General features: G+C 39.6%; 1 protein-coding gene across 15 annotated transcripts in view; it reads right to left on the reverse strand.

Moving 5' to 3' along the window:
* LOC128895764 (neurobeachin) overlaps window positions 1-26,887 on the reverse strand; it is a 238,904-nt gene that overhangs the window by 110,389 nt on the left and 101,628 nt on the right. For 10 of the 15 annotated variants that reach the window (XM_054158680.1, XM_054158671.1, XM_054158661.1 and 7 more), the window contains exons 3-13: window positions 4,889-5,015; window positions 4,712-4,812; window positions 4,455-4,550; window positions 3,784-3,905; window positions 2,507-2,633; window positions 2,218-2,337; window positions 1,794-1,940; window positions 1,546-1,653; window positions 616-756; window positions 387-532; window positions 102-315 (exon numbers count right to left, since the gene is read on the reverse strand). In XM_054158680.1, the coding sequence (XP_054014655.1) occupies window positions 102-315; window positions 387-532; window positions 616-756; window positions 1,546-1,653; window positions 1,794-1,940; window positions 2,218-2,337; window positions 2,507-2,633; window positions 3,784-3,905; window positions 4,455-4,550; window positions 4,712-4,812; window positions 4,889-5,015 (1,449 nt within the window). The remainder of the gene's footprint in view (window positions 1-101; window positions 316-386; window positions 533-615; window positions 757-1,545; window positions 1,654-1,793; window positions 1,941-2,217; window positions 2,338-2,506; window positions 2,634-3,783; window positions 3,906-4,454; window positions 4,551-4,711; window positions 4,813-4,888; window positions 5,016-26,887) is intronic. The other 5 variants (XM_054158708.1, XM_054158724.1, XM_054158717.1 and 2 more) reach the window with 1 other exon arrangement.

Consider the following 26,887-nt stretch of genomic DNA (forward strand, 5'->3'; position numbering starts at 1 on the left):
TCGAGGATCTCTCATTCTGCTTCTTTTTCTGGTAATTTCCTTGACACTAATAATCTTAAATCTAATCCGTATTAAAAATGAACTAATGACTTAATCGATACCTGTTTTAATAACAAATCACTGTTCGCGCTGAGGCAGGTAACCAAGTGCTTTGTGAGCTCCAAGAATGACGTAAGAACTTCTGTGGTGAGATGGTCTCTGCTTGCTCTCTGTAGCATGTAGCTAATTACCAAAAATCCTCTGTTTTGTACCATATGTTGCTGCACGGTTTGCGAACTTTCCACCAAGTCGCAAATAAACCCCAACAGTTTCGAACTGAAATTGAAAATTGTTTTGTGTCATGTTTCGTTAATTTAGTAAAAATAATCAATTTAAAAATGACTTACCATAACGTGGGGTCCCTTTTAACATCGTTGGGTGCTATGCAATCGTAAGGCATATCTAGTTGCGAAAACAAAGGGAACAGCACTTGAATGCCACCAATCGAGTTCAACGTGCTATGAATGGAGTGCGTGATGACAGCTTTAACATCCTGCAAATAAGTAGAAGATTTAATTAGTGGTTTTCGAAACGTTCGTTCTACAACATATTGTATCCATGCGTTTGAAGTCGCACCTGCAGCATAAGGGCGTGTGGTGTATGTACAAAATAGGAGACGTTGCCTTTCGGTGCACTTTGCAGGCAAAGTTGAGAATCCGTTGCAACCGGGTTGTACATGAAGACGATTGCATTTGACAGCTTACCATCGTAAAGCACCTACAAAATGAAATCGTTAGTATCGTCCTTTTGATACACTTGCTATCTCTTTGCAACTGAAAGTTGTGATTCATATTTGAAAGTTTGCTTAAAACTACTGAATTCAGAAATTGGCGGGTTCATTCTTTGTAAAGCTTCAAGAACACAGCAATGCAAACTTTCAAAGTTTATTCACAACTCAAGACAATGACTACATGGTCAAACAAACGTGCCACACATCACAGAAAAGTTTAACGTGATTTTATATTAAATGTTACTTGTCTCATCGAAAGGAGAAATTCATACTTTTAAAAATCTTTCTCCAAATTCAGTTTACCCATTTGTCATGGTGTCCACTGCTATCAATATCAATGCTGTTCAAATTAATAGGCACAGTAGATAATATACGGCAACGAATATTAAGTATTATTAGAAAAGAATTTACTACAAAATAAAAATATAAACACAATTTAAAAAGGGATTAGCTAGACTAAACAAGCAGCTGAGAAATTCAAAGGCTGTTGTGTACATACGATAAGGAAGCATGAAGCGGACAAAACTTAATTCGTGGCTGAAAGAAACGTCGAGTGGGTGGAAAACAAAAATTCACAACAAGCAGTCACGCAATCGATAGATACAAACTTATGTGTCGCAGTCAACGTCCAAAGAAACTCATTGTTCTGGGAAAAGATATTCGTAGTGATGGTCGATAATCAGGTAATTACCTCTGACGAACTCGAACGCAGTAACAGAGTGATTAACAATGTGCAAATCAAATGTGAACGGGAAAAAGAAAATAAAAATGCTTACAGTTTGCATACTTTGGTCCACCATGCTCGTGAGCTCCGGCTCATCACTCACCCTTTTGTGATTGTCAGGCAGATTCAGGTAACACTCGTTGTCAAAACGAAACTGACTCTGTGAACAGAGTCAAAAGGATGTAATGAATATTTAACAAACATCGGGTCAAAGCTGGACTTGCGGGTACAGGAATTTTTTTCACCGAAAAAATGTCACAGAAATCAGAAATCTTCCATAATAAAAACAAAAAGATTTACCTTATATCCAGGCCCCAGTCTATGCATAGCACATATTTGATGTGTTGTCAGAGCTTCGCTGAACAGATATATTGCACTCATTTGTCCGCAAAACACACGCTCTTCGTCCAGTTCCGGAGTAGCTCCGATGTAACATTTGTCAAACGGCTGCAAAACATTTTGAGTCTATACGTGCGTGCATGTATTGCAATCCACTCAAAGAGAAAGCTCCATGAGAGAAAAACGAGTGCTTTGCATAAACCTTAGCGTCTCGTCTTTGATAACTTCCAGGCCTTTTTTCTGAGTGGACAACAATACCTTCCTCCACGAACACAAATATTTTTAACAAACTCGCTCGGCCATTCCACGTTCTTCAACGATTTTAATAACGAATACCATACACGCAAATTAATAAGCAAAATATGGTAGGCATAAATTGACTTACGTCGTTTGTTGAAACGAACCACGCCATTTCTGTGCTCGATGCCAATTGACCGTTGACCAAACATTTAATTTCGCTCTTCGTCCACCTATTATATATGTACACTACGGCGATCATATACCACTGCGAAAATAAACGTTATTGATTCTGTTGAAATCGCTTCAAATAAATTTTCTGCTCACACGTGTATAATTATACTTGAAAACCATTCGCGAGTGAAATTAAGTTTCAGAAATTGAGGGATTTATCGTCGAATTGTTTACGAATGAGCTGTACGGGCACCGGTACGTACCTTTCGTGGCTGAAATTCATATTTGACACAATGCTGGAAGCCCTTGCCCTTTACTTTCATAGAGGTGAGGACCAAGCAGTTCCCCACGAAATGCGCAGAGTATCCTACTCCCTTGCTAGTTTTAAAACTGGAAACAGAAAAAAGATGATCCATCAAAAACACGTTCTTTATTTTTCAAAATAGTTGAATGACGCTCTTGGCACGTTCAAGAGCAGTAAAGTAAAGCATTACCCAACATTTACACCCCCGTTCATAAGTATGTGGACACTTTCCTCGTTCATTGAATAGTTACACCGTGAATTATTGCTAGAAAATTGTTTACCATATTCTGTTTCGGATGTGTTTTTGATAATATTTGATAATATTAAAGTTTTTAGTGGGATGTTAAGTCTCGTAGAGGACCTATGGGATCATTTAGAAACAACATTTTGAAAACATTTGTGATGAGATATTAAAAAGTAGAGGGAGTAATATTACTTCGGGATACAATGATGAAATTACAATTTAGCTAGATTAATAACTTATCTATCAAGATTGCTAACAGAAATGTTAAGAGTTCGCAGTAGATACATTAATGAAAAGAAAATTGAATTGCGTTTTTATTATTACTGATGAGACATTAAATAAAATATATTCTCTAATGCAACACAAACTAAATATAGAAACATAAGTGATCTTCGTTAATAGATTCGTAACTTTATTTAGATACTAATTTCAATTGAGGAAGTGTTCACATACTTTCGAGCGGCAGTGTATATCCAGTGCTAATCTATTCTCGCAGCAACAAGTTACTAAAATACTCAGAGTTTCAAGTTGGAAGCATCGTTGAAAGACATTATCTCCCGGAAACAATAATGGATAACATCGGTTGTGATTGGCCAATAATCTGTCATCGTTGTACGTATTTATTTTCCGTTTCTCCTCTCTTCCATTATACCCGTCGATTTTAGTTCTCCTATTTTTTTTTTTAAATCGTGGAAACGCCAATGTATTTCACAAAGGAAAACAATGGTTGTCGACTGTATGGAAATCGAATTGTTTCCGCGTGAAAGAATGTGATTAAATTGGTGTGCGATGCGACTGCTCCGACAGGAGCTTTTTCGCGTGAATGCGAACGAAGCTGTGTTTAATCAAACTTGATCGTGTCGATTGAAAGGATTTGGCAGAACGTGTTTTTACTTCGAAGGTCAGTAACATAAATGATTCTTTCGGGTAACCAACCCACTTAGATTCAAGTGAGTGTTCACGTAAGGGTGCTCGATGTAAAGAGCACTTACCAGTAGAGGTACGGCTTTTCTCGTTCGATATTAACAGAGTTGATGGGGTCCAAACGGAACCACGTGGTAAACGTGAATCCATTCTCGTGCGGCCACCTTGCAAGTGGCGGCAGGACGATTGCCTGAAATGTCCACGATAGAAACAATTACATACGGCACACAAAATAAATATTTAAACCTCGAGTGCTCTTACAAAAATAAACATCACGATTCAGGGTTTTCATTATCGAGTATTAATTCACTACTGAAACGTTATCGATCCTTCGTGGGGCCTCTTCAAAGGCTTTAGTTTGTAACGATAACACACAGTTACATTCAAGAAATTTGTAATTTCACTTGGCAGGCATTATCATCGACTCTTAACACCTTGACCTACACCCTATCTCCCGATTGCTTGTGCCATAGTAAACAGGAAGATAGGAAGTCCGAACGAAGTACTACAAGTCAGACTCGTGCTTATTGTTTATGAGCCAAAATGTGTAACTACGTGCCTCATTCGTGGGTGTAGGCCAAAGGGTTAAATCGTCTGGATCAAGTACGAGTTTAGAGCTCCGCGAAACAAGGGGAATTCTCTTACTGAAAGTTTGATAGAGTTTAAAAACGAGCAGCGAGATCGTAAGAAGGATTCCGTTGTTCGTAAAGAAATGTGTGGGAAGAAGGAACTGACTTACCGATCCTTTCCTACCGGGAAAACTGAAAAACACGTCAGGTCCGTTTCGTTGCGGCATTTGACGGAGAACATTTAACAGCTTTGCCGAATGCCTTGGCTGCAGTGTGAACAGAAAGAAAAAGATCGTAGAGCATATACGTAGTGGCGCAAAAACTGGCCAGAATAAAAGGAAAGTTAGCCATATTAAAAGTTTTTCGTATCCAGCCCAAAGCGGTTGGAACTCGATCGGAACGTAAAGTTTTCTTTTCGGCTCCTTACCCATTTTCCTTTCACAGCTTTCATAGCGCCGAATAAAAGTTTTAATTCCTTCACCGTTATACTGTAGCTGGCTAACACTCCGAGCATGTCGATCAGCAAGTCTGTCGAACAGGGAAATTACTTTCGCCGTTAACTCCTGCGTCGAAACTGGATTAGAACTACAAGATAAGGATTTACCTGCGACAACAGTTTCCGCGCGAGACAACCGATGCAACACGTGTTCTATGAGGCTTACGTCTGTACATGCTTGTAAATTCCTCACGCTTTTCCTCAGGATAGCGATAAAGACGCTCCATATTTCGGCCTGAAACAGACAAGAATAAAAGGTTGACGTACAATACGTGAAAAATGTAGATATTAAAGGTTGCAGTTGCGGGGACACGGGTGAAATCGTTTAATTCTTGGCGCCTACGAGGACTTTAGTCGTACTGGTTACAAGATTATGAAGTATAAACAAGATTACTTAATTATTTACAGTCATTCTTTACAGTCTACATTGATTCGTACAGAAAGTGATTCAAGTAGAACGCATAACACCTGAATTACAATTTTTGTTGGTTCCACGCTAAACGTTCGAGAAGAAAGTAATCGAGTTCCCTCCTTACATGGGAACCAGTAGATTATAATTACTCGTCTAATTAGTCGATTCAGTAGTGACAGCATCAGCGAGGGGCGACCTTAAGGCCGACTTCCAGGCCTCCGCATAGTTGATACCGAAACTATTACACCGGCGGCGATAGTTGAAGTTATTCAAGCTCCGTCAGAGAGATCGGAGATCAAAAGTGAGCTAACCGACGAACTCGTGTAATCCGTTACTAATATGCGGCTGAAGCCAGGAACGGAGATAACCGCGAAGAGAGCCGAGGGAGGTGGAATTCTCCGAACGAGTATCGTTGAAATCCCGAAAATGCCGCTGAAATATTCGCTCGGCTTGGAATTTGAGCTGCGTGGACCGAAGTTTTAGCGAAGGAGAGTTAGGGGTATTCGGATAATGTAATATAGCGGTTTTTCCTACATTCGCGGGCGTTCCACGACTCATGCGAAAGGGATGTCGCGATTAAACTTAATCCTCCGAGAGAAATATTCCCTCGGGTATTTGGCTCTTGGGCTTCCTGCGACGAGATTGATTGAAACAGGCGGAGAGCCCAAAATTTGAAATTGAGGTTCTTGCGCGGATAATTACATCGGACGAAATCTGGATTACGTTCTTTACCGTCGACAGAGGACGAGTTTCTCGTCTGATCTTCATGACGCATTTCTCATTAACCGCAGACTTGACTCAGCTCCATTTTCTAGGTCGTTAATTTGGTTTCTCTCTAATCTAGTCCGAAACTAAAATTTACCGTGACTGTACTTTAGTCTGCGGCAATTATTATTTCACTAAAATGGAACACTCTGTAGTCCATATAACAATTCCTTTAACAAACCCCTGAGGAAATGAACTCTCTCCTACTTTTCTCAATTTCCAACAAACTAAAGAGATAACGATTCCTCGGAATCGATTTCGATCATCTGATCATCTTCGGTTCCTTTAATTCTTTGACAATCGTGGAAAGCATCAATTTCGATGAATCGTTGCAGGTTGTGTATAGGAATCTGGACTCCAAATTGCTTCCAATTGCTTGCGGCGATCAGACACCTTCGCCTAATACGAAATGCTGGAAATGCATTATGCACTACGCTCTCGAACAGCAATGAATGAAATCTTTACAGAAAGTTGATATTTTGTAAGGGGCGTAGAGGTGTGAATTTAAAAAAAAAATATTGTATTACTAATATCATAAAAGACCTTTATCCTTAGATCTCGTAGTGGCCTGATTTCGTTGCTGCTGCTTACAGTAAATATTACCGTATAGAGAATTACAAAACGAAACTTTTTTATATTCACAGTTTATTCATACGATGTTTAGTTTCACAGATAAAAATTGAAAACATAGTAGACCATTTCCCTGAAAGTCAATATTTGCCACTAACTTCTAACTTTAGAATTTTTATTTTCGAAACTAGGTGTCCTATGAATAAACCGTAAATATAAAAAAGTTGCGTTTCATCCCTTATAAGCTGGTATTTTGAAAAAATTGATTTAACGAACATCAACATTTTTCTGAGCCCATTTTTCGAGGACGTATACAGGGTAGAAATTATTAAGCGTTACAGTCGAATAATTCCTAAAATATTGATTATACGCAAAAATGTTTGAAATGAAAGTTGTTCAATACCGAGGAGGCATCATGTGCTGGAACTTTTACTGGACCTTTTCCAGCACACGATGCCTCTTCGATATTGAACAACTTTCATCTCAAACATTTTTGCGTATAATCAATATTTTAGAAGATATTCGACTGTAACGCTTTATAATTTCCACCCTGTATATACGCCCTTCGCAGTTAAAGGGTTAATCGAAGGATTAAACTCGAATTTTAATATCCCTTTTTAATTTATGGGGCACGTTAAATATTTCTACATTGTCCATCACGATTTTCTTATTCTGTAATTTTAAAGTAGGAATGACACCTCATGCTCTCAGCGGATTTGAAAAGAAAAGGAGAGAAATGTTGCAGCATTATAGGACGCTAGCAGAATCCGAAGCAAGCACATGTTATTACATTCGATATCGATTCATTCGATGGATACCTCCCGGCAATAATAGAGAAGCATTATTTCCCTCGATATCGTTATTGTAGCCAGCGCATCCCGTAGACAGTTGCGTCGCCACGTTATGTATATTTGGGACACGTAGACAATAAAACGTAATCGAAACGAGATCTCGTTTCGCATAACACCAAATCCAGCGGGGGAGTTACGTGGTTTTAGGTGATTAAACGTAAACGCTACTGGAATTTAATCATTTTAACCAGACCTAACCTTCGAAAATCGTCAATGTTTGTCAAAAAGTATTTTACCTTTGAAAGAGCTTATAAAAAAAGGTAATTGGATAGCCACAGGAAATTCTATCTGTGTTTTAATTTCCGTTTCAATACCTATATTCAAAGTAGTATTAGTACATAAATGTTTATTTTACATTACTGCGTATGCTACGAAGAAATTCAATTAAAAACGAATGAATCCTGCAATTGTAGCGTTATTTGCACAGAGAAACGACTGCTTCGTATTTTGAAATATTCACTTCAATATTACACGTAATATCCTCGAACATTGTATGTATTTCGGTCATATTAAATTCGTCCGTTTTCCTGAAACTTCGAATATTTGATTTCAACTGTGTACTTTATATACGATTCATTTGCTTAATTGTAGCAACAGTCAGTTTCCAATAGACGAGCAGATATTCAGAAATGAAATTGTTTTTACGGTTGGATCTATTATTTAGCGTATTGAAGAAAAATAATGGAATTTGTTACCACCATTTCTAGCAATATATATTCTATACATATACATACATAAAAATAAAAGCTTTGACTCACTGACTTATCAACGTCCAGGCTAAACCCTTGAATCTAGAAAGCTGAGATTTTGCACAGAGGTTTGCTTTATGATGTATACAAGGACTAAGAAGGGATATTTTGAAATTCAACCCCTAAGGGGCTAAAAAGGGATTGCAATATTTGTACGAGGAATATTTTATTTGTGGTTGGATTTGTTAAAAACTTAATCAATCAAGACCTATTTCGGCATTTTTAAAAATTCAACCCCTGAAAGGGGGACAAATTGAAGTGTCTGTCTGTCTGTTTAAACGGGTTAATCTCCGGAACTACTCAACCGATTTTTAAAATTTTGTCAGTAATAGAAAGCTATACCATCCCTGAGTAACACAGGCTATGTTCTATTTTGATAAAAATACGTTTTCAATTTGAAATCTTAAAATTTGTAAATAAAGTTGTGGCATCGTTATACTCACAATGAGAAATATCGATTGAAACATCTGAGTTACGGAAAACAAAAGACAGTCAGCTACTGATTCACGAAGGAACACGCTGTTGAACAATCACTCGAACGCGAACGACATAAAATACATATGTAGTATTCCACGCGGGTGAAACCGTGGGGTACAGCTAAGTAGTATCTTATATGTATAATATGGTGTTTATATCTAAAATTCGCATTTTAATAAATCAAATTTTAATGGAACTTGAGGTATTATCAAGTAAAATTATGTTCTTCATTGGAATTTCATCTCCGCGAATTCGCCCCTTTCGCTTGGTGCATTAAAACGTACTTGTGGGGCTGGCACCTACTTTTCAACAACCGTGTCACGCTAAAAGCCACCGTCGGTGTACGGCTTTTAAAGCTGATTGCGACACCAAAGAGTACTATTCTTCCGATAACTCTGCTACGTTTGACGGGCGTCATGTCGCGCGTTTTTGCATTTAGGAAATTATTACTCGAGAAATTCCGTTTACCCAGCAACAGATTTATTCGTCACATTTACATAATAAATTAGACGACCAGTTGCAGTATCAACGACTAACCATTGCCATCGTTTTCAAAGTGTTCTCCAATATCTTCAATTTCATCGTCGAATGCGAAATCAGCAGCGATATTCTTTCTCGAAGTTAGTACCATTCAAACTCAACGGTCTCGTAAAAAGCGAGCACGTAAACTCAACGCATTTCGAAACGAATTACGACAGCGAAAATATTGTTGTAGGCGTATCGCAAGATACACCTGCATCGACGTCACGGAACGATGTAAAAGGATAATTCTATTTACGATGGGCCCGTTCGCGGAATGAAAAATACGACTCTCCATGAAACGCAGAAGTTAAAGAAGATGGGTCTCTTCGTTAAAGCGATTTAAAGTCCGCTGGCAATTGAATCGTCGAAAACAGCCCCTGCGAACGCTCGCAGTCCCGCAAATGGATTCCCTTCGAAAGTGCCTCGTGGTCGTGGTATACGTAACGACGAATAGAATTTCACCGGTTCTTCCAAAGCCGATGCATTTTAGGTTTTAAAATCTCGTCGGCTCGGATCCGCATTGGCAGGTCCGTCGTTGGATGTTATCAATTATTCCTGACCAGCTCGCTCTTCCGGCCCCTGCATATTTAAACGCGAAGCTCCGAGGGGCTCTTGATTAACTATCTCGACTCGAGCTGATAACTCCCGACTCGTCGTTACGTCGGATAATGAAGACCGCGAAAGTATCGGCTGCAAAAAGGAGGAGGAACAGAACTGAAGCATCTCTCCGCTTCGACGTGATTACAGAATGGGATCGGAGCCTCTCATTTTCCCCGTTTCGTTTCTGTTAATTATATCGTTATGAAATCACCGACCTCCGTCCCGCCGCCATCGCCCGCGAGCTTTCTCGTCCGTAATCAGATTTCCCTTTTTATCTCAGCGTTTCGTTCGCGATTCTTTCGCCGATACTGTCCCCGATAAATTGAATCGGCGACGGCGTCGTTGACATCTTATTTAAATCTCGTTTCAAATCCCGTTCCCCCGCGATTCCGTTTCCATCGCTTATCATTTTAAGCTCCAATATTTCGTCTGCTTCTATCGCCGACGGAAACGCATATTTCTCTCGAGGAAATGCCTCGAATCGTGATTGTTACGGAGTTCGATTGTATTCAAATAAAACGCGAGATAGTGACTCGTACATTGTTGCTCGTAGACGTTTCTAAAAATGAAACCCTAGAGTATACTGTATTGGTATACATATATGGGAAGCTGGGATGATAGAAAAAAGACACGAATACTTTTGGTGTTCTCCCTTTTACTTCTTAACTCGGACTAAACCGAACTGGCCTATCGATTGCACGCTTCACATTCGATAGTGTTTTCTTTTAGACACATTGTTGTACATATGTATGGATTTGACCCTGTGATTGATTGATTTTTGCATATACATATAATTTATGTTCATTTCTATATATAGGCGGCTGTCGTTATGAAGAAAAGAAGAAAAGGGTGGTATTCAACTAACTCTTGACAAGTTTACACAGAAAAAACTCGAAAGCATTTAAACACGCCTCTTTAACTTCATTATGTATATATTGATAAATAAATACTTTAAAACACATGCATATTCATGCATATTTTTTTACATCCCTCTACTTCCGAACATTCAACCTTCGCACACAGTTTCAGGAATTAATTATGTGCGAAAGTCGAGGGCCCACTGTACTGTATTGTGTATTGTTTCAAGCCCGCAAGATGGAAATCGGTGAGTATTCCAATCACGATAGTCAAAGGGTTGTATGCTGGTACAAGCATAAAGCCTGGATCTATCAAAGCCATTGCGTTCAAGCCATGGCTCAATCGCGTTCAATTGATATTCTAAGTATCCTAATCAGTAGTAAAAACTGGTACATCAACTAGGCGTGGTGATGATCCCACCGGAAGTTTTATCGCGGTTTAAATGGTGTCACAGCGGTTGGCAGAAGAGGTTACAGAGCTCAGTATTCCTCAGTGCTTTCCAAGCCACAGAGTGACAGGGTGCTTAATCTCTAGCAACCTGCATATGAAATTGGATCATCGCGATGGCAGTGGTAATATTGTAGCTTCCCGAGTGAGTTGCAGTTAATCAAGTCGGGCACGGTCCATGCAGAGGCAGCAGAGCTATGGAAAGCTTTCGCACGCACCAATGGGCGTAACCCGTACTGAAAATTCATACTACAATTGCGGATGCTGTGATTAGATGGATTCCGATCCTGATATCCAAAGGCTGTACGCTATAATAGACACAAACCCTAGATACATTACAGCTTGATAACAATTTATACTCAAAGCGCAACTGTGCATAATTCTGCAGGTGTAACTGTGCATAAAAATGCAACAGGTGTAGTGTGATGATGAAATTGCATTTGATAACGTTTAAAGAAGTCCATGGACTACACACGAACAATTCAATTTACACAATTTGCAAGTTTGCAAGTATAGCATTGCGAATGAAATGTTTTCGAAGTGTTGGTATATGTATAACAAGGGTTACATAACAGGGCCGTTCACAGTTCACGTAATAAACGATTAACTTCGGCACGGAACATTCAAACTCGATAGCAGTGAACCGTGAATACCGTGCAGCCTTTACGACATCCTTCCTTTGGAAGTCTGGTGTACTCCGAACAGCTGGTGTATATAACAGACTTCAGATTAGAGTCATGAGGACCCGGATCAAAGGGAATGCGCGGTATACGCGCATGAGCACATGCACGAAAAGAACCCAAGTTCCGTTTGACAGGGGTCACGGAGTGTTCCTCCACGGACGGTTGCTTCGACGATCGCTATGCAAATTCTGCCAGCCACGTAGCTTTCTTACCGTCCATTTAGGCGTTTTCATAAATTGGAAGATAAAATAAAACTACGGGAAGGAGGATGGTAAACTCGAGGTAAGTAAAATGACTGTGAGCTCATTTTGAAAACCGAACGAACAGTTCTAACTTCATCAGGAATCTATTTTCGATAGCCCGCCGCTGTTAGCGTTCCTTTTAATTAACTTTTCCATATTGACTTGGCGACGATTTCGTAGGTTGAATTAGTAAGTTTCCCCTTCGGTGCACCTTAAAATAACACGAATCTATTATCTGTAAAACAATTTCACCGTGGAAGTTTCAAATTGTCTCCGTCAGCATTCTCTATGAATTATAAACGGTTGATTAAAGCCCCAGAAACGATTTTATTCATCGCCGTAGCCGTTTTAATAGAACTCATGCGCAACAATATCTCGGTGATTCCAACATAATGGGAAAGACAACTAAATTGCGTTAATATTGGAGAATGAGAGGGAGCTATCAAGCAATCCGTTTACACGGAACCATTATTATAATGAATACAGGGAATGCCTACGGAGTAATTACTTGAAGTTATGCAATCTACTTTTATGTCAAAGGTAAAGGACATTACGATAATGCTAGGAGTAATTATTTTAAATGAGATATAGGAACAAATAAGCATACTTTGAATGTGTGAAGATTGACGATGGACGAGTTTTGCTTAATCTTGAGGGTTCCGTATCATGCTCCTACATAATATGCAACACTTTTTCTAATCACTACAGAGACTAATTTCGAAAATGCTAAAAACGTTGAATTTTGTATATTCCTGGAAGGTTTCAGGAGCAGCTGAAAAGAATTTAAATGTCCTTAACTAACGTCCGCATTTCCAGGCGCATTAGCGATTCAAACGTTCCTTGCGGGAGGATTAAACATTTCTTGAATACTAAATTGCAGGTTACGCGATGAAATAGTACAAGCAACACTACTGAAGGATTACCGTAATGGAATCGTAATTTTTTTGCTTTAGTTCCTCGTTCTTACTCTAACGATAACGAAGCTTTTTCTAAAAAATAGGGAAATCAGACGAATTCAATTTAGTTGCTTCGAACGATGCGCGGTGGCTGAGATCTGTATTTATGTAAATCGTAGGTTAAATCGGGGTGAGATGGAGTATTACTGCTGATGGCTAGAGCGATGGATAGAATAAGCTTCACGGTCTTCCCGAATCGCAAACATTGACACTGTATCCATACGGTTTCCATTTACATTTTCTATATACCTTTTCGCGCGACGGCTTACATTCACTTCTTCCACGAGTCACTCTCGGTTATCCCATCTTATAGTTATAGAGATCGATGCTCGACGTTGCAAATATTGCGCCAATATTGGATCGTAAATATTTGCTAGGCTTCGAATGAAAACGTAGGTAAAGAAACAAAGATAATTAAAATGTATGCTTGAGAGAGTTATGTTCAAGCCTCTACAAACTACAACTGTCGAATTAATTAAAAGCGACTCAATTTTATTTAAACGCGAGTTGGAGATTTACTTTATGCAATACTTGATTTTAGAGATACGCTCCATTGTTATTTTATTTTTTGATAAATTCATAGGAAGGATGGTATTTCTTAGTTTCTATAGGATTTATTTTAGGAGGATAGGAGTTATTTTATTTTGTGATAAATTCACAGGAAGGATGGTGTTTCTTGGTTTCTATAGGATTGTTTTGTTTTTGAAAAATAACTGAACATTCCATACATTCTGGCAGTAGTACCCTCTTATAGCCGAGGACACGAAAATTGATTGCGCGGTCTGCGTCTGGAAAGTTTCGCGTCGTGAGGTGAGTCTTTCGAGGCGTAATTGCGAAAGTGGTGAGCAATGGAATGGCCGTTTCATAAATGGTAACAATGAAATACCAACTGGTATTATAGACGTCATAACTTAGCGATAGCGCAGAGGCTTGCGGCGTTCTCTGGAATAGCCAGGAATCGGTCTGAGCATACCACCGTGCATTCCTACGTTCGTCCGTCCTGACGATTGCTCCGTCGACACTATCGTCGCGAGAACTTTGCTCCGAATTGCGATTCGCGGATATCGGTATTTCTTAGCGCAATCGAAAATTGTTCTGAACTGATACCAGTTATCCAGAAACCAAAGAGCATTAGGGAAAGCTTCGTCTCAACCTGATGGACATTACCGTATTCCTCAGCAGTTACGCGTGAAACAAAATTCGATATTTCTTGGCGCGGACGAAAATTGTTCCTAGCGTAGCCTATATTTGTAACACGGTTGGGAACTGTTACCAGTTATCCAGAAACCAAGAAGCATTGGGAGAACTTCATCTCAGCCTGATGGGCATTACAGTATTCCTCAGTAGTTACGCATGAAAGAAAGTTCGTTTCGAAAGTAACCCTTACGAATATTCAACGACTATCGTTGAAATTGCAATTCCAACAGCACCAGCTTAGCGAAAAGATGCTCAGGTTGTGAATGAATGTTCAATGTCGAGGATCTTCAGCAGGCACTTGAGATTCTGTCGATGCATCGTCAAAGTCTGCGCGCCCCCGCATCCGCCAGCTCAAGGGAAATAGAGTTATACCGGGCCGCCACGTTTCAATTACCTTGGCGGTGCTCGCCTCCCCGGCGCCCCGCAACTACCTAAACCGATATGCGGAATTTGCCTAAGCCCACGGGTACGCTGTCGCGGAGCTAGATAAATATGACGCGGCTGGCTGCAGGACCTGGACCGTTTCCCTCTTGGCGAAACGCAATTTAGATTCTATCTCATCACGCGCGCTTCAAGTCTTTCGTACGGATCGCGTTTTTCCCTATACCCCTCCACCTGCGTCCCTCTACACGATTTTCGTATCTATCGGTTGGATTTCCAATCTTCGTAAATTGGAACCCCTCACCCTCATCGCCAAAAGCGTTGTCGTACAGTGATTTAGGTGGGTACAACGTCCGTTGCGTTCGACGATCGAAGCTTTTCCGATTTGGGAGACCAGTCGATCGTATTTACCATATTTTGTAAACCATGCGAACAGGGAGAGACTCACTGCGGACAGGAATCCACGCAAACAGAAATCAGGAGTACGATTACTCTGGTAACGAGATAACTTGGAAGAAAATAGAACGTTTCGCGTTTCTGTCAGCCGCGGCCGTGTAAAATGAAGACGAGGGAAAAACCAGGCAAGCGAAACGAAGAAAAAATAACAGGAAAGAGGAAATGGGATCGTGCTGTGGATTAATGACGCTACTTTCCTAGTGATTGGAATGTGTCAATCAATACGCGACTGGGTAGACGTTCGCTATCTGATTGCACTCATCATTTCTAAGGATCTCTCGTTGTTTGACTCGTGTTCTCTCGTGCTCGATTTCCACAGAGGCGTCTCGTTATCCCTTTTCCTCTTTCCATGTCTCGATCACCTCTCGACGGTCGCTTTTTTTCTTTTTAAATGAAGGCATTTCGAAATATGGTGGATGGGGTTGTTCGATGAAATTTTAAACAATTTTTTAACACTGAAAACAGATTACTTAAAGGAAGCTTGTCTAGTATTTGGAGGACCAGAAAGTAATGTCGTTTCTTTTACATTAAATTCAAACATATAAATTTATAATATGTTTTCATTTTTAATCGCTTATGTAATCATCCTCATTATCAACAATCTTTTGCCATTTAGCGTGTAATTTTTTAATTCTCGATCGACAAAAATCAATTGGTGCACAATGAGCTGATAAATGATAAATAGATAAGTATAGGCATTGGCAGAAACTGCATTAGTTTCTGATTTCCCTAATAATATAAATATATTTTTTATAAATAAATCACTCGTCATTCAGCTGCCCTAGTTGTTTAAAAGGTTCGCCATGAATTGTAACGACATAACGATCAGGCTTTCTGGTGAAGTTAATTCACATTTGAATAAATCAGGCTGAGGAACTTAACTACATTATTCGTCAACTTTTTAACTGTATCAATTTTACCGAACTAACGCGGCCTTGTTTCTTCATACAATAATGTTAACGTCACGAAATTCGCAAGTTCTCGAACCTCGAACGTAGAAAGTTGTTCCTTCTAAATGGCCTTAATCTGTTCGTAGACAAGTTGTTCGCTACTTTGAGAGTTTGAGGGGACCCTTAACGAACGTCTGATATCAAATTTACGTCGTCGAAAGTTTCCGGGATAGATTTTAAAAATCATTAGTGATCTTCGTTAAAAAAAATAAATTTTGTGAAAGGTGTTACTACTCGCTTACTCGAGCATACGTCACCAGTAAAATTATTTACAATATATTATAACTATGTCGATTATTTTTGTTGATTTTGACAAGACTGGTCATTTATAACGAAAACGTTACTAAATAATAATAATACGAATTGGACTTAGTATTAAAAGAACTATTAATTTTATTCAAAATTATCACGAATTATTTACAATTGAGCAATTTATTCCAGGCGCCGGGGTATGAATCGTTTACTAACGCGACAATGTGCACCACCGAAGTGACGAATTGTGGAACAGAATCCAGGCATCAATCGCATTATTACATTCGAAATAATACAATCCCATCGACGGTATCAGAACCATACAATCCGCTATTCTCGAATCAAGAGTAATTCTATGACCGGCTGTAATTCAAATCGCCATGGAAAAATATTGCGGCGCGCGTGATACTCAGTTCGATAATAAAGCTAGAGGAGTGGATTGACGCGAACGGGAAATTGCACGTGGAATTGTTAATTACCGTGCGAACGTAACCTAATGATGCGGTTCGGATCGGAAGATATTGGATCTGTGCCGTGCTGGATGCGTCGTAAATCGGTTGTGGCCTGGTTGTAATTCGCAGTACATGTTCCTAAAATTGCAATATCGTGTTTTACACGTAGTTACAATTAGTACCATTAGTTCAGCGATTCAGAGAATTACACGCAGTTTCTAAACAGCGTGGAAGCTATATGTGTTCGGAATTCATGAGATTTCAGCGAATGTAAAGTGTTTGTTCTGGTGTCAATTAATCTCCTTTATACTAAATTTATCCTTTTGATGGATACAATATTTTCCACGCGCATATTGATTCGGATTTTTTGAAAATTTCGTAAAAATAATGAAAGGGTATTGAAAAGTTGTGATAAAAGGCCGACATGATATTGTATACCAAGTTTCATAAAAATTCAGCCACTTTTCGCATTTTATCTTACTATATTGAATTCGCCATTTTGAATTTATAAATTCTGATTGCGAATTCAGATTAGAAATTAGCACCTCCAAAAATACCTGTATATCAAGTTTCGCCCTAATCTAGTCCTGTTGCACATTTTGTCCAGTTATATTAGATCCGTCATTTTCAATTTTTCAATTTTGAGTTCAGATTTGGAATCAGCTATTCCGAAAACCCCAGTGTACCAAGTTTCATAAAAATTGAATCAATTTTCGTATTTTGGTACGCCATTTTGGATTTGTAAATTTTGAGTTCAGATTTGGAATCAGCGACCTCAAAAACCTCTGTATTACAAATTTCGTCAAAATCAATCGTCAGGAAAACTGGATATAAATGAACTCCCTTTCAAAGAACTTTGAGGGATTTTCCAACCAGGAAATACTACAATGTTTACTAATATTTCTCGGAATTGGAACGGCCTTGCAAGGATGCTATATGTATATATATGTAGGTCACTACGTCTGTCCATTATTTATAATTGTCTATAAAATAGGAAACTTTGAGGTGTCATAGCTCAGCGTGGAAATGTCTGATTCGATTCTACCAAAATTCAATTTGAAGGGCACAGTTTCTACAATTTAATAGATACTTATTATCACTGTTAGATACTCTTAAACAATTGTTTTTTATATAACAATATATGTGACTTTGAAGTAGCTAACTCGGCGTAGAATCGCCTGATTCGATTCTAACAAAATCCAAACTAAAGGGTGGAATTTCAACTATCTAATAGATAGTTATTATCATTGTTAGTTACTCTTAAACAATTATTTATTTATAAAACATGGATGTGAAAATTCAAATTGGAAGGCACAATTTCTATTACTTAATAGATGCGCATTGTCTTTGTTAAATACTCTTACACAATTGTTTATTTATAAAAATGAGTGAGATTTTAGAATGTTATAACTTGGCGTGAATTTGTCTGATTTCATTCTAACAATATTCAAATTAAAGAGCGGAATTTCTACTATCCAATAGATAGTTAATATTATTATTAGATTAGATATTTCTTAAACAATTGTTTTATTTTTTTTAATATTAAGGTCACGAATTGCTAAGGAATTTTTACTAGAGCAATTCAATACCATCTTATCAAAGTAACAGATGTTTCTGCGAGGAGGCAAGTACTTGTGAAGGATCGCGTACATATCTTCTGGTGCTTACGTGCGTCGCGTAGTAAACTCTTTGAGCCGTAGACTGGACAGCGGAAAGTCAAACTGCTGACCAATGAGTTTCTCGTTCCACGTGGGGATAAGAAGCGTCCGACGGTCGTAATGCTCCCAAACGTGTCGCGGAAGATGGACGACCGGCGTGAAAGCACTCGAGGAAATAAAGCGATGAGAACCAAGCCGGTTTCGAGGTGCAACCGAAAACGCGAAACCTTTGAAACAGCGAACCAGGGGCCGCTCGGTCTTTTACGGTGTCGAATATTTTCAAGGCGAAAAGCTAGAATTTGTCACCCTGAAAAATAATCTCTTTGAACCAATTTTATAATATACTGCGGAAAAATAATACAACCAGCAATAAAATTGACTTTAACGAGCGAGGTCCACGATTTGTTACACTGATTACCTACATTTTTAATTTGGGATTTTTAACACTCAAGCATCAGAACTAATTTTATCTTGAAAACTCCACGATCTGATACTTAACGTGTTAATAAGCGCAGTGTCTCTCGACTTGCAGTCCTGCAATAACGTTCAACAAATGAAAGGTGATCCAGAAATTGGACGACCAGGTCACGAGCCGACGTAACATCGTTGAGAGTACGGTTATCTATTATTACTTTCGAGTACCACCTTCATATTTTTCGGTCCAATTTACAAAGATATTCGAGCTTACGTCGATACGTTTTCGTTGGCCTGATTATATCGACGGATCTCTTCACGCAATCAAACGATCCGATCCTGTTTTTACGTCGGGATTTATCAGAAGAGACGCAGGATCAGCGATTCCGGGGATTATCGAGGATCGCGTCGCCCTTAGAGCTTCTGACTCATCCGCGTCAGTCCTCTATTCTCTATCGGCTATGATACCCGCGAACGCTTCGAATGGGAAAAGGAAATCAGGATCCGTGGCTTTCGAACGTTCTCGCTCGAGTACAGACGCACGCGATAATGGAACACGTTAGCACCGGTTAAATGCGACCTGGAAGCTTAGAACTATCGTTACGACGGCGCGATACACGCTGGGAGATTAATACTTGCTCGTACACGGGATGAATAAAGTCGAGCAGCGACGGCTGAGATTCTGAACGAGTTAGTTATAATTTCGCGACTCAGCCTCGTGACGTTGCGAGCATCCAAGATTACATTCGAGAGTTGCATTTCGATGCCTTATTCCTTTCCACGACATTGTCGATGGTCTCCGAGGAGCAAAGTTAAATTAGCGCTTCCTCTCGAACATTTCGCGTTAATTACGCTGCTCGAAACAATTAGAGAATCGCGTTTCTGAACGAGTTATGGGAGCTAACTAAGTAGCACAATTCAAGACGACGACGTTGTTGTATCTGCTGTACTAATCTTTATGGAATTAGTTATTTACGTGGAAATGATTGTAGAAACTGGAGTAAACGTATTTTTATTTCGTAATGCTATACACGGTGACAAGGAAAGACACGAGTGCGCTTCGTTTGTCAAACCGTCCCCACAGAAAAAAACCAGTATTTACGGATGCAGGTAGCAATCTATCAGCCACCTCGTTTGCTTGGCCTGAGTCCAATAGGTTCCTTCAAAAAATGTAGTACAATCACGTCCTGTTATAGCACTCGATGACCTACATGTGTTTACATGTAGATATGCGATTTTCGTATCAACGCGTTGATAATCTGTGATCTAACATTCTTAAACTCTAGAATACACCAAAATACGATGTTTTACCTGAGTCCTGATTGATTCCAATCTCACAAAAACTAGATAAACGTGTTCATACTCGTGAACAAACGAGTTCGTTGAGTTCGTCGAGAGCATGTATTGAAGATCGAGCTGATCGTTCAATAAAAGGGTACGTGTTCGAGAACGTAGGTCATTGTGGGATCTTTTTGTGGTGATAGAACCGCTGGAATTGCCTCGATCAGAATGCAATCGATCGAGAAGCTATCACATGCAGAACTGGCCAGCTCTGGTCTCTCGACTTCATCACCTCATCACGACCTTATCGACTCCATATATCAAGGGGGTTTATTCTTAAGTATCTTGACCTTCGTCGAGGCTATCTCGTTGAAAGCACCGTACGTTCGGTGATCCACGTTCAGATTCATGGCGTAGCGGCAATCTTGTGCACCCGCTCTCCACCTCTATCGAAAGAAACTATCACACGTGTGCAGTCTAGAAGATTGAGACTCCGATTTTACGATCCTCGTAAGGAACAGCTAGCGATTGTTTTCGATGGCATGACGTTCGAAAGTTCGTTTGATCAGTGTCGAGACTTCAGCAATATTTGTGGAGACGATTACTATTCATTCTACAAGTAATAACTGCCGACAAAATGAAAATCTTGGCAGGAAGTTTCAGCAATACGAAATTAAAGCCGTTCATTGCACAAGTCGATTAACTCCATACAACAAAAAGTTGAGAAATGCGATGAAATAATGTAAATAAATTGAAATAGATATTGCAGAATGCATAAATACAGATGTAGCTTTCATCTAACGGTAAATAAAATGAATAAGAAAGAATAGCCAAAAAATAATCGCCAGTAATGTTACAATTTTTATGTGACTGGTGGATCTATTCGATTTGTGGAATAAACGGCTCAAATAATTGATGAATACTGCAAGATTTCAAAATATCTCATCTTCCTCTAGCGTACTATGGAAGAAATTATCATGGAACAAAATTATTTTTTTAGCATGAAATTCCGTTGAGAAATTGGAGATTTGAAAAATGTATGAAACTAATATTAAGTTCTGCAAACCGATCAATACCTACGCGGAAACATAATATGCTAGATTCAATCGAGAATGGTAATTTAATCGCTAAATTTTCATCGAACGATCGGAAACCACAATTTTAAAGGGTAACATGGGTCCGAGCGTGTGCGTTCATTGAAACAAATTGAACAATCGATTGAAAGCCACAAATTAAACAATTTCGATTAATCATGATCGACGTATTCCTAGATAAAACAATGCTCTACGGAGCTTTAGGTTGCGCTAGTATCAGTTTAATTATTGATAGACGTTTCTACTGCATGCGCAGTCGATGGAACATTTATTATGCGGCAAAATTACCTATATCGTACACTATTTCAATTTACAAAGTGACGAAATTATCGCATAAATTTTCGTATTGCACGAACGCTGCAGGTCGTTAAAGTATTTATAATTTCATTTGCAATCTAACATTGGCAATTGTTTTCTGAAATTAAATATACAAAGGCACAGAGGTTACTTGCCATATTAAAAAATTAAACCTTCTTTGTATTAGGTCATCCCTTAAGTTCGTGCTGCAGACTGTGTCAATATTTAATAAAAAAAAAAACTACAAAAATTTTATAGTGCCGATATAATGACTACGTTAGAAAGGTGAGAGAACATTCTAAAATGAAAGAGATTACCTTTTTTTATAACACTTAAAGGTATGTTTCACATATTAACTTGAGTAACAAAAGTATAAGTGGTATGAACTTTTAAGACGATTTAATATAATGTTTGGTTTCGTAAAATGTTGATTCTGAGTGTTTCAGAAAATTCAGATGTCTACAATCGATTATGTTTCTCTGTAATTTTAAAGACCGTAACACAATTTTCTTGCAATTACCAAAGCAAACAATATCTTCGCCAGACATGTTTTCATATCGTAAAGAAAACTCAAGACTTCTGACCCACTCTGTATATTGCTGGTTTTCGATTCCACTGGTAAGAAAAGACTGATAGTCTCCGTAAAAGATATATAGGGGACGAGATTGCCGCAAAGAATTTCCACTTTGCTGCGCATAAAAGAAAATTCCAGCAACTGAAATGGGTAATTTCTCACGTGGACAAGGATGAAGAAGGGAGTGTCGAGTGCCATTTTCAGCTATTTCCATGGACCCTTGCCTACGTTACACGGAACGGCTATCTATTTCATTTGAAATCTTCCTGCTTTCGTTCCTCTTTTGATTTTGTTATCGTTGAACTTCGAAATATTAAAGATTTTTACCCTAGGCACAACTGCGATAAGAAAACGACGAGAAGAATCTCCTTCACAGACAGTATGACGCAAGGAACGAGAAGAAAGTAATATCAGAGATTAAATGGTTTGGCTCGCGAAGGGAGTACACCGGGAAAGGGAAATTGTGTAAGCGTTGCGATGTCGTTCTGTGAAGAACCAAGGAAATAAGTTCACAGAGTCAACGAACTTTTTGCTACGTTGGCTAATGAAAAGGATCTGACGAAGTAGAATGGCACACTTTGTCAAGAATACGGTCAACGAGTTGACATTTAAAGAAGTAATACTATTTCTATGTCATCACAGTATAATTGGCGAATAGAACAATTAGGACCAGAGCGTTATTGAATATTGGGCAGTTATTTCCTTTGTGGTATATGAGCATTGATCGTGGTCAAAGCGAATTCTGTCAAAAATTGATTAAAATGGAAAATTCATAACGGTATTATTAATCTCGAGGCATTCCCAGTATAATTCTAACAGGAAAATATTCTATGTTCCTGGTATCCATAAATTGAAATCTATTAGCTCTCACGCAATAACGATTACAAAGACAGCGGTAGAACCCCTTTCAAAAATATTTTCAAACGTGAAATCTTGGTTCTTGAGCAGGGCTGTAATCTTCGTCCGCAATTTCGTAAAACAAGGCTCGCTCTAAGCCACGATAATGCCGTGATCTCGTTCGTAGGAGGTTCCCGCGGAGGGAGTGATTTAAAATTATAATCAAGGGGATGCTCTGTCTATAAACTGGAGAAGAGTAACTGGCCCCTAGCGTGGCGTATCGCTTGGAGATATTTCGTGGCGGTTTCTCCCTAGTCTGATCTAGGTCTAGGGATTCTCCGTGGAGTCAATTTCGATAGGATGGAAATTTTCGTGACATCGCGGCGATCGGCCTCGTACGTTCAATTTTAACGGGGATTTATGGAGATAAACCGAAATAAGATTGAACGTCGTTCGGGAGTCGAGGCACGTTGACGGATATTTCGTGCACAGGCTTGTGTCGTCGTCTCCCTCTCTTTCTTGAATTGAAATGCAACTTTATGAACCAGGTCGATGGTGAATGCCGAATAAAGGCGCGATTCACCGCAGACGGTTCCTCCATCCAACTCGACGACGATTTTCTCCAAGAATTTCGACTCGGCGCGATGAATTTTGATTTTTTGGTGCTGTAAATAGTCTTTGAAGAAGATGGAAACTCGGACGAATTTCGTCTTCTGTCTGTTGGTTTTAGCTACTTACCTCAAGGCTCTTTCATTGCGAAAAGCTATTAGACCCTTTTGTTTCTTATTAAAGTGCCACATTAAGTCTTTAAACTAGTGACTTCTGCTGTATGCTTCTTATGTGGTAGATCGATTAAAAAATCACTGAAGAAGTATTGTCTAATGTTCTCCTGGATCTAAGCATCAGTGGTATTAAATGAACCAGCAGCGTTCCTCATCGTAGCCGTGTTATTCTGCATCTGCTAGAATATCTTCTGTTTGCATTGTTAACAGTCCCGTTGGCAAAGGCAAATGGACGTTGCACACAGAATCGCGGCGAATAAGGGAAAAGGCAATCTCTGGAGAAATAGGAAGGAAAAGTTTCTCATAGCCGCCATCCCTGAGGAGGCATCTCGCGTAACGGCTCTTGGGTCATTTGATAATGAATTATTATTCTGCTCAGCGCACCGTCGAGATAAGACAATATATTAAAAGATCAGGAATGAAATAACACAAGTATTATTACTTGTCTCGCTATATTCTTTATTTCTTCAGCAGGTTCCATACAGTAATAAACGAATCTTCTTTTCTGAATCCACGTGTTAGTTAGCGAAGAATAGATTAACCCCTTGACATACAATGACGAGTTACGGCCGTCTATTCATTTCATGTGCCAGTGTAGACTTTGACGAGTCGGACTTATCAAAAGTTGTTTTTAACGGGCGCCGTGCAGTATATGCACAGTTGAACAGGGTGAGGCAACAAGTCCTGTTGAGTTCTTACAAGATCCAAGGACCGGCCTTGTAGCTTATGTGGACGAATGTTTTTAGTGGGTAGGCCTTGTGACGCGGATGCTGAGCTATTGCTCAGTGCCACCCGAGAAGAGCCCTACATAACCGTAATGCATTTTCACTCCAAAAAGTAAAAAAGAAAAAAGATGGGTCTCGCACGGTGCAATAATGATATAAAAGTGATGATGATGGTACAATAGGCTATTTTAGTGATGATAATGGGATCGACACCGATGTTCAAAGTGACCAAAAAGAAAATTTAAACAAATCTGAATTTCAAAATAAAATGTACTCTTTCTCAGTTTCCGCATCATTGTTCAGTTGAGAAAAATTAAATAGTATTTTTTGGACATACCAAGTTCCGTTTTATTTATACATATGTCAAGGGTTTAAAGTAACGAACAGTATCCATTCCCATCAAATAATTCATAAATTGCTGACCGCACACATCTAGTAAAACTTCTGAATTCTCTCGCAAAGAAACTTACCCTTATAGATCATTCCAATCTAGAAATTCTCGCCACCCTCATCTCCGCGTTTAATCTTACGACACACTTTTTCCAAACAATGGAAGACGGCTGTAAGTATTCCTACAGGCTGCGCTCATCACGCAGAAACGATCTGTGTAAACGTGTGGCGCAAAAAGGGTGTCACGGGCGGATTCTTCCGCCTAGAGAACCGTGACGCTCGCAGGAAAGTCCTCGTGTTCTCAAATGACGCTGAAACGTGGATGTAAAACTGGCTAAGAGCGGCGAATGTACGCGTGAATTTCGCAGCTTCGAAAGTTTATTGCAATGACTCTTAATCAAACGCCGGGTGTTGAACGTCGGACCCAGTTTTCTGTTTCCACAAGCGCTCGAAGAGGAAAACTGGAAGGGTGAAACTCGCCCCAGGCGGAATTTCCACTTCATTTCGTTCGCGAATTCACGAGCGCCATTTCTCTACCCAGCCTCTGATTGGCAATAAAGCACGGCCACGATCGTAGGTCAAGACATTCTTCGAAGAACTGGAAGTAAATGAAAACCGCCTTTCGTTTTTGCTTGTAAAGTCTCTGATGGTTAAACGTTCCATGGCGAGGCTGGTCCTAAAAAACTGGTCGAAACTATAAAGAGTTTGCGTGGAACTTGATGCGTAAGGGTTCCAGAATCCTCATTTTAGGATCTACCATCGACTGAACTACTCAAAACTCTCCCTATCATCCTCTATCCTGTCATCTTCTTCCTTTCCACACGACATGGAATGCTTCACGTCTCGCGCGGGATTCATCCCAGCGGAAAATTATTCCCAGTTAGGGGGAGGTTGGGTCCCAGAGTGGAGTCCCGTGGAGCCAGATCGGAGCCACGAACCCGCGAAATCGGCTGAGCGATAACGCGAGAGCCCTGGTTGACGTCACGCCCCCGATAACTCAGAAATTTCCGACGGCCTCTAAAACCGAGGCAGCGGCCCGGAAGATCGTCGAACAGAGAGCTTTGCGCGGTTAATGGAGGGGTTAGAATTATCGAGGCGTCCTGAATGTTATGGGGGGCGCAAAAACGCGAGGCTCGTTAGCTGAGAAAAAGATAGGTCGAATCTGTGACGACGAAACCAGGCTTCATCGTTCGGATGATGCTGCGGTCCCTTTTATATGGCAGTCTATCAAACTCTTTCATTCCGGAGACACCTCTAGGTTTCACCTTTTTCCAAAATTCTTTGTTCTCTGATGTGGTACTGTACTTAGTTGATAAGGGACTCAGAAGAACATGGATTTGGTAAAAAAATCCGTTGAGGCATGCAAGGGAAAGCTGTTTGAATTGGATTTTAGGATAGTACCAATCTTTGATTTGGAGGAAGTTTCGGGAAGAGAAATATTTTATTTCACATTAAATTTAACCCATCGTGGTTGTATGTCTACTCTCAGCCACCAAAACTTTATTACCGTTCCGGTCGTTTGTCTGCTCTCAGCCATTTATCATTTTACGTTTTCTCTGTATTTTTCTTATTTGTAGTTGAATTCAAGACAATTTCAATGCCAAAAGTTTTTTATTAATTCTTATTCCATAAAATGAAATTATCCCTTACCAGATGTCAATGCCTCAGACCTGATGCTTGAGCTTCATTAAAAAACGAAATGCTTTGAAAACCTTTCATGTCGAGTATGAATATCGTTTTCAATGATATTCTCCTCTTTGCGATAGCTGGGAATAATTTTCCACTGGGATGGATCTCGCGCGTATTCCGAAACGAAAGAACGATCTAGGATAGGATCGAGGATAACCGAGAACAGGGGATGAGAGAGAGAACGTGGATCAAAGTGCATCGAAGGTTGAAGGCACGCGAAACGAGATGGGGATAGTTAGGATACCGGGCACAGCTTCGCTTCTTCGTAGACGACGATGGGCAGGGAGCATGGAAGCGTGAGTCTGGAACTAAATCCTCATCAGCATATCGAACCTAGCCTCTGTCTCGGTGTGCACGTGCGTTTCGGGGTCCCTTGGCGACCGACTACTCCCGTTGCGTGTAATTGCTCGATTCTGGCGTGAATCATTGTCACCGTGGTTCGTCCGTCCTGACGGAGTTAGTGGATGTCCCCATTAAAATTACTTTTATCAAACTTGGATCCTATTAATTTCTTCATTGTATTCAAAGTAATGTTATCTCATTTAT

The sequence above is a fragment of the Hylaeus anthracinus genome, unplaced genomic scaffold (assembly GCF_026225885.1).
Source record: "Hylaeus anthracinus isolate JK02 unplaced genomic scaffold, UHH_iyHylAnth1.0_haploid 0, whole genome shotgun sequence".
NCBI classification, from domain to species: domain Eukaryota; kingdom Metazoa; phylum Arthropoda; class Insecta; order Hymenoptera; family Colletidae; genus Hylaeus; species Hylaeus anthracinus.